Genomic DNA, 14,237 nt, shown 5'->3' on the forward strand with positions numbered 1-14,237 from the left:
ATCAAAGTCTGCACTCCAAAACATCACTCCCTACTTTTGGAGCTCAACAGTGTGCCTAAACAGTAGTTTTCCACCACATATGGGGTTCAAGTTGCTCACCAGACATCTAGTTAAATTCCTTGAGAGGTCTAGTTTCCAAAATGGGGTCATTTGTGGTTTTTTTCACTGTTTAGGCACATCATGGGTTTTGCAAACGCGAGTTTCCAGATTTTGCATTCCAAAAGCCAAATGGTGCTTTTTCCCTTCTGAACCCTGCTATGCGCCCAAATAGTAGTTTTCAATGACATATGGTGTATTGACATACTCAGGAGATATTGCAAAAAAATATGTAGGGTCCAATTTTTCTTGTTACATTGTGAAAATGCAAAATTTGGGGCTAAAGCAATATTTTTGTAGGAAAAAGTAACATTTCAATGTTTCCTTCCACATTGCTTTAGTCCTTGTGAAACAACCTAAAGGGTTAATAAACTTACCGGGTTTTTTTAGCAATTTGAGGGGTGCAGTTTTTAAAATGTGTCACTTTTGGGAGTTTTCTGTCGTATAGGCCTCTCAAAGTCACTTCAAATGTGATGTTGTCCTTAGAATAATTGTTAATTTTGTTGGAAAAATGAGAAATTGCTGATAAACTTTTAGCCTTTCTAAATTTGTGACACCCTGGCAAAACCAGGTAGTCACACATTAGGCCCTCGCATTACACCATCCCTCACCTAGGTTACATACAGCCGACCTGAAACCCTAGTCACCCCCCTCAGGGTAAGACAGGCACACCAGTGGGCGGGACCAGGCGGTTAGGAAATGCCCACCTAGGGGTCTGGAGAGCCCGGGGCGGTAAAACAGTCAGATAGAGTTCTGTTCAAGTTGGGAGTGGAGGTCCCAAGCGGACAGGCGCCAAGGTCGGAGCCCTGGTACCTTGGCTAGGTGGCAGACGGTGATCTCCGTCGGCAGGCGACGGGAAGACAGAGACAGAGATCCGAAGTGGACCGGGACACGATTGGAGCCCACCGGTACCGACACCAGAGACCCGACCCGGAAACCGTGCACAAAGGGGGTACTTGGACCCTGAAGCCAGGACTGGAACCAACGGCCTGGCTAATCAACTGATTGAGGGCAGGATTTTAGGTCCTGTCCCAACCAAAGTCCAGAAAAGTAGACAACCACCCACAGAGAGGGATAGGGCCACCAGCAGGGCCTGTAGATCCCACGGGTCAGTGTCAGGCGGGCACGGCTCCTCAGGTACACAAAAGGCCGGGAGCGGACTCCCGTGTTCCATACCGGGAAGTCCAAACAAACAACAACAATAGTGCAGAGGAAAAGACGGCGACCACCAGCCCGGGTGGGGGATCAGAGTACAAACGGCCATGGCGGCCGGCTACCAGCACCTTGGTTTACCAAAAGACTTGTGTGGTTCATTTAATTGTGGGTAACAAAACACCCCCTGGTACGTCCGGGCGCGCAAGCCCCTGCCATCGCCATACCCTGCACAGAGACACTGGGTCCCGGAGCAGCCATCCCTACCCACGGAGGGGTTAACATCCAGCTTCCACTATATCTCCCCCGGGTGTCCCATAACAGCAGCGGTGGTGTCCCACTTCACCACACACCGTGGGTGGCGTCACAAACAGAATACGACCAAGCCCGTACATCTACATCCCCCTTTTTATTTGGCGTGTCCGCGTGACCCCCGGATCCGGAGGATCCCTCGAGCCACACTGCGGGTCCGAGCAGCCCGACTGCTACAGGCATGGGGGTGGCACAAATTCCTAACAAAAAAAAAATTAGGTTATAAAAATTGCCCTAATGTAAAGTAGACATGTGGTAAATATTATTCATTAATGATTTTGTGTAACAGAACTCTCTGGGCAATTAAAAATTCAAAATTTGAATATTGCAAGATTTTCGATATTTTCACAAATAAACCTAAAAATGAATGTCATAAATTTACCAACAACATGAAGTACAATATGTCCCGAAAAAACACTCTCAGAATTACTGGCTTCTGTTGAAATGTGTCAGATTTATTACCTCATGTGTGACACTGGTCAGAATTGTAAAATTAGGCCTGGTCAGGAAAGTGAAACAGGCTGGTAGGTGAAGGGATGAGATGCAATAATAAATCGATTTGCTGCTACTATAATACAATACAGATGTTCCAGATATTATATCCTCCACTTGTGAATTTAAATTTATCCTGTATTCATACACAGAGGTACCACAAATATATACTTATCACAGCACCCCTGCTGTAGTTTGAATTCCCTCTTCGAATGTCCACCTCATACAGTGAGGAAAAAAAATATTTAGTCAGCCACCAATTGTGCATGTTCTCCCACTTAAAAAGATGAGAGAGGCCTATAATTGACATCATAGGTAGACCACAACTATGACAGACAAAATGAGAAACTAAATCCAGAAAATCACATTGTTTGATTGGGCATCATAACATGGGGGGAATCCTACGCCAATTTTTTTTCATTTATTTATTTTACTATACAATAAAGACCTGCCCATCAGCGTCTGTGATTGGAAGCATCAGCAACCATGTCACTCAGCGTGGGGGCTCTGACTGCAACAAATCACAGATGCTGGTAGGCGGGGGAAACAGTACATATTCAATTACGGTAATTGATGGCGTCATGGGAGTATTGTTATATCTTACTTAATCTAACAAATAAATGTAATCTTTGATGATGAGACAACCCCTTTAAAAGAAGAATACGGTCAGTTGTCCAGGCCAGCAAAGCTTAAAATATGTACTCAGGGCATTTTGGGGGAGTCAGCTATGGAGTTGGCAGGGGTAGTAGTCACCCCATGTTGTCTGCGGAGGGTGCGGATTGAGAGGTGGTAGAGCAAAATTCTCTTTACCACATTAGAACAGCAAACTTATAAAAGTCACATGGCATATGGACGGCCCTTTTGCAATGTGCTACAGGATATGCTAATTATGCCTCTGTATAGGTATAACGTTGGATTACACTACACTGTGTGCAGAATTATTAGGCAAATAAGTATTTTGATCCCATGATAATTTTGATACATGTTGTCCTACTCCAAGCTGTATAGGTTTGAGAGCCAACTACCAATTAAGTAAACCAGGTGATGTGCATCTCTGTAATGAGAAGGGGTGTGGTGTAATGACATCAACACCCTATATAAGGTGTGCTTAATTATTAGGCAACTTCCTTTCCTTTGGCAAAATGGGTCAGAAGAGAGATTTGATGGGCTCTGAAAAGTCCAAAATTGTGAGATGTCTTGCAGAGGGATGCAGCAGTCATGAAATTGCCAAACGTTTCAAGAGTGATCACCGAACAATCAAGCGTTTCATGGCAAATAGCCAACAGGGTCGCAAGAAGCATTTTGGGCAAAAAAGGCGAAAAATAACTGCCCATGAATTGAGGAAAATCAAGCGTGAAGCTGCAAGATGTCATTTGCTACCAGTTTGGCCATATTTCAGAGCTGCAACGTTACTGGAATATCAAAAAGCGCAAGGTGTGCTATTCTCAGGGACATGGCCAAGGTAAAGAAGGCTGAAAAACGACCACCTTTGAACAAGAAACATAAGATAAAACGTCAAGACTGGGACAATAAATATCTTAAGACTGATTTTTGAAACGTTTTATGTACTGATGAAATGAGAGTGACTCTTGATGGACCAGTAAAGGGCAGAGAGCTCCACTCCGACTCAGACGCCAGCAAGGTGGAGGTAGGGTACTAGTGTGGGCTGGTATCATCAAAGATGAACTTGTGGGACCTTTTCGGGTTGAGGATGGAGTGAAGCTCAACTCCCAGACCTACTGCCAGTTTCTGGAAGACAACTTCTTCAAGCAGTGGTACAGGAAGAAGTCGGTAGCGTTCAAGAAAAACATGATTTTCATGCAGGACAATGCTCCATCACATGCATCAAACTATTCCACAGCGTGGCTGGCCAGTAAAGGTCTAAAAGATGAAAAAATAATGACATGGCCCCCATGTTCACCTGATCTGAACCTCATAGAGAACCTGTAGTCCCTCATAAAATGTAAGATCTACAGGGAGGGAAAACAGTACACCTCTCAGAACAGTGTCTGGAGGCTGTGGTGGCTGCTGCACTCAATGTTGATCATAAACAGATCAAGCAACTGACAGAATCTATGGATGGTAGGCTGTTGAGTGTCATCATAAAGAAAGGTGGCTATATTGGTCACTCATTTTTTGGGGTTTTGTTTTTGCATGTCTGAAATGCATATTTCTAAATTTTGTGCGGTTATTTTGGTTTACCTGGTGAAAATAAACAAGTGAGATGGGAATATATTTGGTTTTTTATTAAGTTGCCTAATAATTCTGCAGGTAACTAAATATTTGCATAGTAGAAAGTGTGATTATACTGTAGTGAGGCATGTTCTGTGGTTAGAATCTATTGAGCAAATACATCTTTCCATGTGTGTTTTTAGTAAGCTGTAATCCATGTGTTCTATCTTTTCTGTTTCCAGTTGGTGCTTATTGTCATTGGTGCAATCACAGTGGTATCCATCTTGGAGCCTTACATCTTCTTGGCTACGGTTCCTGTGATTATTGCTTTTATCCTTCTAAGATCATATTTTCTGCATACTTCCCAGCAACTAAAACAGTTAGAATCTGAAGGTAAGGCAAGCAGAGGAACATTATCTGAACTGTATATATACCTTTCCTGTTGACACAAAACTCTTCTTACATTAATTCATTCTTCCTAATATACATATTGATTTAGGTTGATCACATGGAATTCAGGGAGGAGGGTAGTTTAATACTGATGTCAACAGATGAGGATTGACAGAGCAATTGTTCATAGAGGCCCACACCCTAAATTCTTCTGTATGCACAGACTTCACATCTTAGGTGTGAAACGTGACAACTAAACTGAGGCATGTAGCTAGGACACCAACATATAAAATTGAACTTGTAAGTATATATTAAAGTTTACAGTAATGCTGACCTTAAGGCCCCTCTCTAAATTAGGGAAAAGTTATCCTAACCCAGTGAAGTTAGTTAACACCCAATGTGTTTGAGTCCACTTCACTCTTCCTCAACAGATAGTTTTGGAGTAGAAAAGGATCTTAAATGTTAAAGGGTATCTGTCAGCGGGACTTTACTCCCAAACTATTTATATGCCCATGACGTTCATTCAAAGACAAGTCCGATGATACCTTTATATGGTCAATCTGTTTCTCTATTACTCTGAAATTAGCGTTTGAATTGATAAGAAAATGAGGTTAAAGAGCTATTTATAGACCTGAAGCCTATGTCACACCAGCTCTATTCCCCACCCAGTGCTGACTTCTCTTGCCTGATTTAAAGCTCATTTGCCTGATGAAAAGAGGCTTTTTTTGTTTGTTTGTTTTGCTTGTAAGTCAAGCAAGAAGGGGCGGCGCTTGGTAGGAAGTAGAGCTGGAGTGACAGAGGCTTCAGATCTACAAATAGATCTTTAGCCTCATTTACATATCAATTCAAAAGCTGATTTCACCATAACAAAGGAACGGACTGGCCATTTAATAGTATTGTTGGACTTACCTTTGACAGAGCTACATGCACATATAAATAGTTTGTGGGGTAAAATCTTGCTGACAGATTCCCTTTAAATATCAGCTTCCTTCTCTCTTCCTTCTGACATATTTTATTCTCCCTATTAAAACGTAATGAATTGTTAATAAAACAGAGCATGCATGTGTATGAGCGGTTGGTAGGACAAATGTTGAGCTCATCTTGAAACTTGATGTATTCTGCCAAGTATTTGTAAAGTTTTTGTAGGAAGAGTAACATAAATCAGAGCTCTACATAGTGTTTCAATTAAAGATGCCTGCTCTGTCTTTCTACATACAGGCTTTCCTCCCGTCATGTTATCTAGACATAGAGGTAAACCCAATTGAAGAGCTTTACCAAAATTGCTGCAAAAGAATTGAAGGTGTTAGTTGTGGCAATAAATCAGGAAAAATTAAAAATCTGTAGCTTTGCAGAACCTTTGATAGATTTTCTCTCCTTCTTGCGCTGGGCAGAACTCTTCCCTTTTGATAGATTTTCTCCCAGTGTTTCATAAAATACTAAACTATTTTGATCCTAGGTATGTGACTGCAAAGTTCTCATCAATAGTATCTAAGGACACTACTGTTTGTGACTCAGTGAGCTATTGCAGCATTCTATATAGAGACTGTCTGTTATATAAAAAGAATGAAAGCTGTCATTCCTTCCTAAGTAGTTTGTTGAGTGAACATTGGCTTGATTAGTTTATATAGAGCATTGTATAATCCTATTAGGGTTCGCTCACATCTGCGTATAAATACGCCCACTGCAATGTGATAAAAAATCAGATTGCACTCACACCAATGTTATTCAATGAGTCAATGTTGATCTGTGAGTTTTTACTCAACTATGAGGAAAATAATGTTGACTATGGTCCTGTAAAACTGTCGAGACTCGCCAAAGTCTATGGGTGCGAAAGAAAAAAACAGACGGCATACGTATGCTGTCCGAATTCTACGGATACATTACCATTCTGTAGTATAGAACACTGTAAATGGTCTTGATTGTTGAATAAAAGTTGCTGAGAAAAACCTATTGCATAGGGCTGGCACATGTTATACTGATGCTAGGAGAGAAAATAATCGAACACTTGCATGATATATGGAATACCAAATGAATTTCACTTATCCCACTTTTCTGGATGAGAATCTGAGCGATTTTCTAAATGCAGATGTGAGTGAGCCCTTACAGTGATGAAGACCTTAAAATAGCCTAAAAGTTTATATTGGAGAACCTAAATAAGTCTACATGTTTGTTATGCAGAAAATAGAAAAAGTAGTTCAGCTCACCCTTCCTAAAGTCCAGGTCAGGATCGGTGTTGGTGCACAGAGCTGCCCTGGCCACTTGGCAATCCTTGAATAAGGCTCTACTAGCTGAAACATGTTGGATTTCTCTTAATGTGTCCCCCCTCACTGTTTTCATGATCGATGGATCTTTTTTAATAGAACCTCAATAAATATTTTTAACCTTCTTTGAAGTGCTGGAGATCATATTCTAGTTTACATGTTTGTTATGGAATGTAATATCCAAAAGTACCATAGAGAGAGTCCATTGTAACACTCACCCCAAATTTTATATTTTGACATACAAAAAAAATTGAAGCCAATAATTTCTATTTCTCTTTTCCTGTTTAAATTGTGACAGTGTTATAAAATGTGACTTTTTTTAGTTCAGAGTTAATAATCACAGTAATTGTAAATTGAAATAGTGGTATACTGGTATATCTAGGTATATATACAGTAACTAATCACAAGGTGTACCTGGTATAAGAGCTTCAGCTTTTGTTATTATGTCCTTGACATTATACTGTCCCATCTGCATTATATTTTAACCTTAGAAGGGAAACTAAGACTTTGGTCATTGCATATAGTGTATAAAGTATACATACTAGAGTGCAATTTACTAAAATACTGATGTCATAAAAATAAGTAGATGATGATGCTGTATTTCTAAAAAAAAAAAAAAAAATAAAATCCTACACATGATATCTCAATCAAGTTTTTTTCAATCAACCAGTGCTGTGTGCGCTACCATTTTCGTTTTACTTTATTTTGGTACATGTAAATTAAGATAGTCCCCTGATTACCGTAATTTGGATAGTTACACTCTGTCAAGTAGTGCCAGAATGAAAAAAAAGAATCCCCACAGGCTAAACACCCCATTCACTTTCAGTAGATGTCTGCAAATAATGGTTTGGCCTATCGCTCCACCGAGAGGTATCCCTCCCTACTTCTCTATACACAGAGGAACTCGATCAGTCAAGTTTTCCTGCATTCTCTATGCCGCTGTCGGATTCCTCTGGTGGTGGCTTATTTATTAGAAAACAGAAGGTTGGCAGTCTGAAATCAGACATGCCAGATTCTTCTCTTCATCGGGGATGAGTAAAGGGCCCATACATATTGGATTGTCAACGCAACACATCAATATCGATTGAGTTGGCTGGTGTTAGCCTAATGTTTATAGGACCTTAATACTTACAGGGTTTTGTGTCTAGCTCCTTAAAAAGTAGCAATTCCACAGTAGATCTCATGGACATGACGATATGTGAGGTGCATGACCCTCCTAATCTACCTCAGTATGCCTTCGTATTCATAAAGTTTTTTCTTTTCCGTTGGATTCCATTGCTTCCTGTGGGATATATATCTCTGTGTATCTGGCAGCTGACGACGTCTGAACAGCAGAGGTTTTGCCTAAGCTCTAAGGCCAGGTTTACAGGAGCTTATTCGTAAACGTACGTAATATATGTGTGCCAGTGTGAATTGCCACAAAGTGTAACATACAGTAGCCCCTTATTAACATGGCCTCATAGCTGGACATAGCTCCTATTAGGCACACATAAAAAAGCCTGATGTGATAGTGAAGAAAAATACATGGTGTTAAAGTGGCCTAAGTGGTGAAATACTAAGATAAATGATCATTTTTGGAATGCCCGTCCTTAAATTGTACAATTAGTGTAATTTCCTCAATTTTTGTATGATTGTAAAATTTGTATTGCCCTACATGGAAATTTGCAATGAAACATGTCATAAAGCATGTCCAATTATGTGTACCACAAGTGTAACAGATTGTATTGTAATTACACACTCACATTATATTTACTAACTCTATAGGATGACACCAGTCTAAAATCTTTGTCTCTAACCATCTAATTATTTGGGGTGTGAAAATGAAGTGAAGCGTGTCAATAACTACATTCTTTTTCCATTTGCAGCCCGCAGTCCAATATTCACTCATTTGATAACCAGTTTAAAAGGTTTGTGGACTCTAAGAGCTTTTGGACGGCAGCCATATTTTGAAACCCTTTTTCATAAGGCACTAAATCTGCATACAGCAAACTGGTTTCTCTACCTGTCCACACTTCGATGGTTCCAAATGACTATTGAAATGATCTTCGTCATCTTTTTCTGTGCTGTTGCATTTATCTCGATTGCGACATCAGGTACAGTACACTAAGATATTTTTTTACAGTTATTCAGCTGTTATATAAACTATTATTTTGTCACAGATTGCTCAAAAATTTGCTGAAAATACTTGTGTTCATATTTTATCTTTATTTTTTTATTCAATTGCACCATCATTATATGAAGCAGGCTTCAGAGGTGAGCCCGCACCCTACAGCATGGTTGCCATCCATATTTCATAGCCAGTAACTGACACTACCTCCGATTCCATCAATTTAACCTATTAAATGCACCTATCAAGCATGACAGAACCATTTAAAGGCCTACAACTTGAGACTGTCACGCTGGTTGCCATAGCAACTGAGGGCGTTCCGTAGGCCTCCATGTCCGACACGATATTATTCCTTTGACAGCCAACTTGTAGCTGGGCTTCAAAAGAAACCAGGAATTTTAGAATAAACTACAATACTACAGTATATCATTGTATTGTTTAGACAAGTGATTACACGTTGAAGTCCCCTGATGGGACTAATAAAAAGTGTAAAAAAAAATAAAAAAATAAAAAAAATTAACAAATATTAAAACCTTTTTTTATTTTAAATCACCATCATTTTTCTGAAACATAAATAGTAAAATGTACAAAATAATAAAAATGTAAATATTTGGTATTACCACATGTGTAATTGCCCAAACTAGCAAAAAGAAAAACATATCCTATATGATTAGCACCAAAACCAAAATAAAATAAAATGGCAAAAAATGGCTTTTTGTTGTTAAACTTCATGCTCTACCCACCCATTCTGTAAAAAAACATTTCTATAAAAATTGATCAAAATTTTGTATGTGCTCTAACAGGCTTATTTATCAACAGAAATATAACAGAGTAGGGATCTCAGAAAATGGGGACACAAACACTTATTTTTGCCAATGAAAAAGCAAAAAAAAAATGGATCTTGGAAAAAGAGGAGGAAAATATGAAAGCACAAAAATTAAAAGTTCTCCCATCCTTAAGACAGTTAATAAATTATACACTGGCTTGAAAAAGGAGGCCTGGCTAGGAGGGGTTATAAAAAATGGAAAATTGATGAGAAACATGCAGCTTTTGGGGGGCAAAATATTTGTGTACATGTCTACAAACATTAGGAATGGTTCACATTATTCTTGCCTTTCTTTCAATAAAGACGGTTTAATAAAAATAAAAAAAATAAAAAGTTCACATTCTCACTGTGCCCTACCCTGTAAACTGGTCTTAGGCCAGAATCACATTTGCTAGTGCCTCGCGTGTAACTCGAGCGAGTCTCTCATGGTAGAACCCGGCATGACCGCACACTCTGCATACAGGAGCGTCTGAGCTGCATAGAGATACATGCAACCGACCCACTCCTGTCAGGGGAGTGTGCGGCCAAGCCGGGTTCTACCACAAGAGACTCACTTGAGTTACAGGCGAGGCACTAGCAAGTGTGATTCTGGCCTAAGATATAAACCCTTAAAGGGCTACTCCAGGGAGTTAAACATTTTTTGTATTTTCCATGCCCTCATACACTATGAAGCTGAGATGGCCACTGCAGGTCTAGTATCTTTAGATCACTTCTACTAAAATAGTGGAATAGTACTTAAAATAGTAGCTGCTCCTCAACCCTCACCCCTCCCGTATGGGACGTTACATCATAGACCAGTGTAAAGCTCTGTCTTGCATCAAAAAACAGGGAACACAGCTCCATGCTCTTCCTACCTACAGCATGGAGCTGACAGCTACGCACAAACCACGTTCCCCTGTTCTAAGACTGGATAGAAGCAAGTATCAGGGGGATGGCAGGTAGGAAGAGCATGGAGCTGTCGATTACATTCCTACCACACCCTCTGTTCTAAGACTGGATAGAAGCAAGTATAAGGGGTTTGGCAGGTAGGAAGAGCATGGAGCCTTCCGCCACATCCGCACCATGCCCCCTTTTCTAAGACTGGATAGAAGCAAGTATCAGGGGCTGGCAGGTAGGAAGAGCATAGAGCTGGTGGCCACATCCCCACCTCACCCCCCCATTCTAAGTCTGGATAGAAGCAAGTATCAGGGGGCTGGCAGGTAGGAAGAGCATATAGTCAGCGGCAACGCACACACCATGCTCCCCTGTTCTATGCTACAGCATGGAGCTTTACACTGGTCTGTGATGTAACATTCATTACGGGAGGGGTGAGGAGCAGCACCTTTTAATTGATGTTCTTAAATGTACTTAATGTTGTGATGTTATGTTAATGTTAGTGATGTTCTAAACACTAGAAGTCCCAGAGAGGGGTCATTTAACATTTCTACCTTTGGATCCCAGAGACAGGTCGAATGACCTGAAGCATTTTAGCTAACATCCTATAATCACCGTCTTTTGTTCTGTAATTAAGGCCATTACTATCGCACCACAGGAAGTTGTTGTTTCCCATTGAGTTTATCCATTTAGTTTCCAGTTAGTTCTATTCAGTTTATTGTATTGTCATTTGACCCTCTTTCGGGACTTCAGGGAGGAGCTCGAAATTTCTGGGACTTCTAGTGTTAAATGTACATGTTGTGACTTAAAGGTACTAGAACTGCAGAGGCAGCTCAGCTTCATAGTTTTTAAGGTCAGGGACAGTACAATTTTTTTTTATCTCACCAGAGTACCCCTTTAAAGAAGGATAAAGAGTCACTTTGCCCTCTGTCTAGCCTCCATTTTTGGATTGTCCATGTTTGATAAGTGGACAATAAAGCATGGTAGAGTACACTTAAAAAAATGGACAGTACATAATTGGAGGCTAGATGGCATACATAGTGCACAGGAAGCATGTGAACCTAGCCTAAGTTGGTATAAGGATGAGAAATGCAGTACTGTATGTTCTACATGCGTAACTGGAGTGCACCACTCTCATACATTATTTCCCATACATTATTTCCCATACTGTAAATATGTCCTATGTATCATATTTTGTATTAATAGTAATTTTTGTGACAGTATTTGTTCATTGTTTACTCTAACAGGGAATCTGTCAGCAAGGTTAACTACTAGGGATGATCGAATACTTTGATTATTCGGCTTCGCGAATATTATCCAAATACCTCGCTGCTATTTGACTATTTGCGAATATTCGATGCGCAATGTAAATCTATGGGAAGTCCGAATAACAACCATTCGGTACTATTCGGGCTTCCCATAGACTTACATTGCGTAATGAATAGTCGAATAGTGACGAGGTATTCGGAAAATATTCGCAAAGACGAAAATTTGAGGTATTCGATCATCCCTATTAACTACCCTAAATCATTTACTTGGACACCAAAAGATAAATATATTGGTCCATTTGTATCTGCCATCCTCTCCCTAAATTCAGAGAAATCCATGGTTTTCGAAACATGCAAATGAAGTCTTAAGAGCTTTGTCACGCCGAGAGCACTCAACAAACTCCGTTTTATCCATCCTTAGCACCTCCCTCTCTTGTGATTGCTCAAAGTGACTGTGACATCAGGCCCCAGCCATGTAACCTAGCACCTGCGTAGGTCACCACTCTGTTTCTGCACACTAAGGTGCCCTGCTATGGCCACTGACTTCAGTTTTCTATTGTGCAAGTGCTTCACAAACATACTTTACACCCAGACATGACAAGCATCCTCCACTCTCGTCTTACAGGGGCACAGCAAGGCTGGGAGTTATATACTGAAATTAGTGGTGATTTTAGCAAGTACTAGATTTCCTGGCTTGTCAAAGACACATTGTGTTATCAATCAACAGACAGGGAGACACTAAAGCTGGGTTCACACATAGCGACAGCGACAACGACGTCGCTGTTACGTCACCATTTTCTGTAACAGCGACCTAGTAAGTCGCTGTTATGATCACTGCTTAGCTGTCAAACACAGCAGACGCAGTAGCGATCATAACGACACGCGTCGCTGTGGAAGCCATGCTGCACTTGGTAACTAACGTAAATATCGGGTAACCATTACCCGATATTTACCTTGGTTACCAGCGCACACGCTTAGCGCTGGCTCCCTGCTCTCCTAGCCAGGGTACACATCGGGTTAATTACCCGATGTGTACTCCGGCTACGGCTACGTGTGCAGGGAGCCAGCGCTTAGCGGTGTGCTCTCACGCTGCCAGTGCCGGCTCCCTGCTCACGTAGCTGGAGTACACATCGGGTAATTAACCTGATGTGTACTCCAGCTACGTGTGCAGGGAGCAGGGAACCGGAACTGGCAGCGTGAGAGCGGCGGTGCTAGTAACTAATGTAAATATCGGGTAACCAAGGAAAGGGCTTCTTGGTTACCCAATGTTTACCTTGGTTACAGCTTACCACAGGCTGCCAGATGCCGGCTCCTGCTCCCTGCTCGCTTCAGTCCGTCGCTCTCTCGCTGTCACACACAGCGATGTGTGCTTCACAGCAGGAGAGCGACGAGCAAAAAATGAAGCAGGACATTCAGCAACGAGCGGCAACCTCACAGCAGGGGCCAGCTCGTTGCTGGATGTCACACACAGCGATGAGACGTCGCTGCTACGTCACAGAAAATGGTGACGTAGCAGCGACGTCGTTGTCGCCGTCGCTGTGTGTGACACCACCTTAAGGATGGGAACAAAACCACAGGAGGCAGAGTTTTGTTAATTGCTCTGAGCACTTAATGTCTTATTTGCATTTTGCAAAAATCTTGGATTCAGGTATATATAAAGGTACCAATTTGTTTATTCACTGACCTTAATGCCTATGTAAGCAGTTTATGGGAGTAAATCTTGCTGAAAGATTCTCTTTGAATATCCCCATTCACACCAGATAAAACTAGGCAGATGATCTATTGTGTATAGGAGGCATTCTAGCTGCATATATCATGGAAAACAAGGGTCAGGGATCAAGGATATTAGATTCAAACAAGCCTGATTAAGGGGTCTGCCACCAGCTCTCCTCAAATAAATATGTATCCTCTAGGCACTCCAAATGGTAATGTAGGATAAATATTTTATGATGGTTTATGGCCACCATTAGGTCACTTTCACATGGTCATATGGGATTATTTTGGCCAGTATTTTGTATCAGCGTTTGTAAGCCAAAACTAGAGTGAATACAAAACATCTTGCCATTATAATTCCACCTCTGGTTTTGGCTTACAAATGCTGAATATATACACCATAATGCTTCTGTATAAATATGAACATTAATATTTGCTTAAAAAAGGAGGAATGTATTAAGATTGGCATTTCATTCTGACGCTCACATGTGCCACGAAAATTAGATGCATCCTATTTTAGTATGCTAAAATTAGCCATTTGCATATAATTTTATGATATACATGCTTCTTAATAA

At 40.8% G+C, this 14,237-nt stretch overlaps 1 protein-coding gene across 1 annotated transcript in view; it reads left to right on the plus strand.

The window, feature by feature from the left end:
- Positions 1–14,237, plus strand: part of CFTR (CF transmembrane conductance regulator) — a 227,079-nt gene that overhangs the window by 164,198 nt on the left and 48,644 nt on the right. The window contains exons 19-20 of the mRNA XM_075345036.1: positions 4,467–4,617; positions 8,741–8,968. Of these exons, the coding sequence (XP_075201151.1) occupies positions 4,467–4,617; positions 8,741–8,968 (379 nt within the window). The remainder of the gene's footprint in view (positions 1–4,466; positions 4,618–8,740; positions 8,969–14,237) is intronic.

The sequence above is a fragment of the Anomaloglossus baeobatrachus genome, chromosome 4 (assembly GCF_048569485.1).
Source record: "Anomaloglossus baeobatrachus isolate aAnoBae1 chromosome 4, aAnoBae1.hap1, whole genome shotgun sequence".
NCBI lineage: Eukaryota > Metazoa > Chordata > Amphibia > Anura > Aromobatidae > Anomaloglossus > Anomaloglossus baeobatrachus.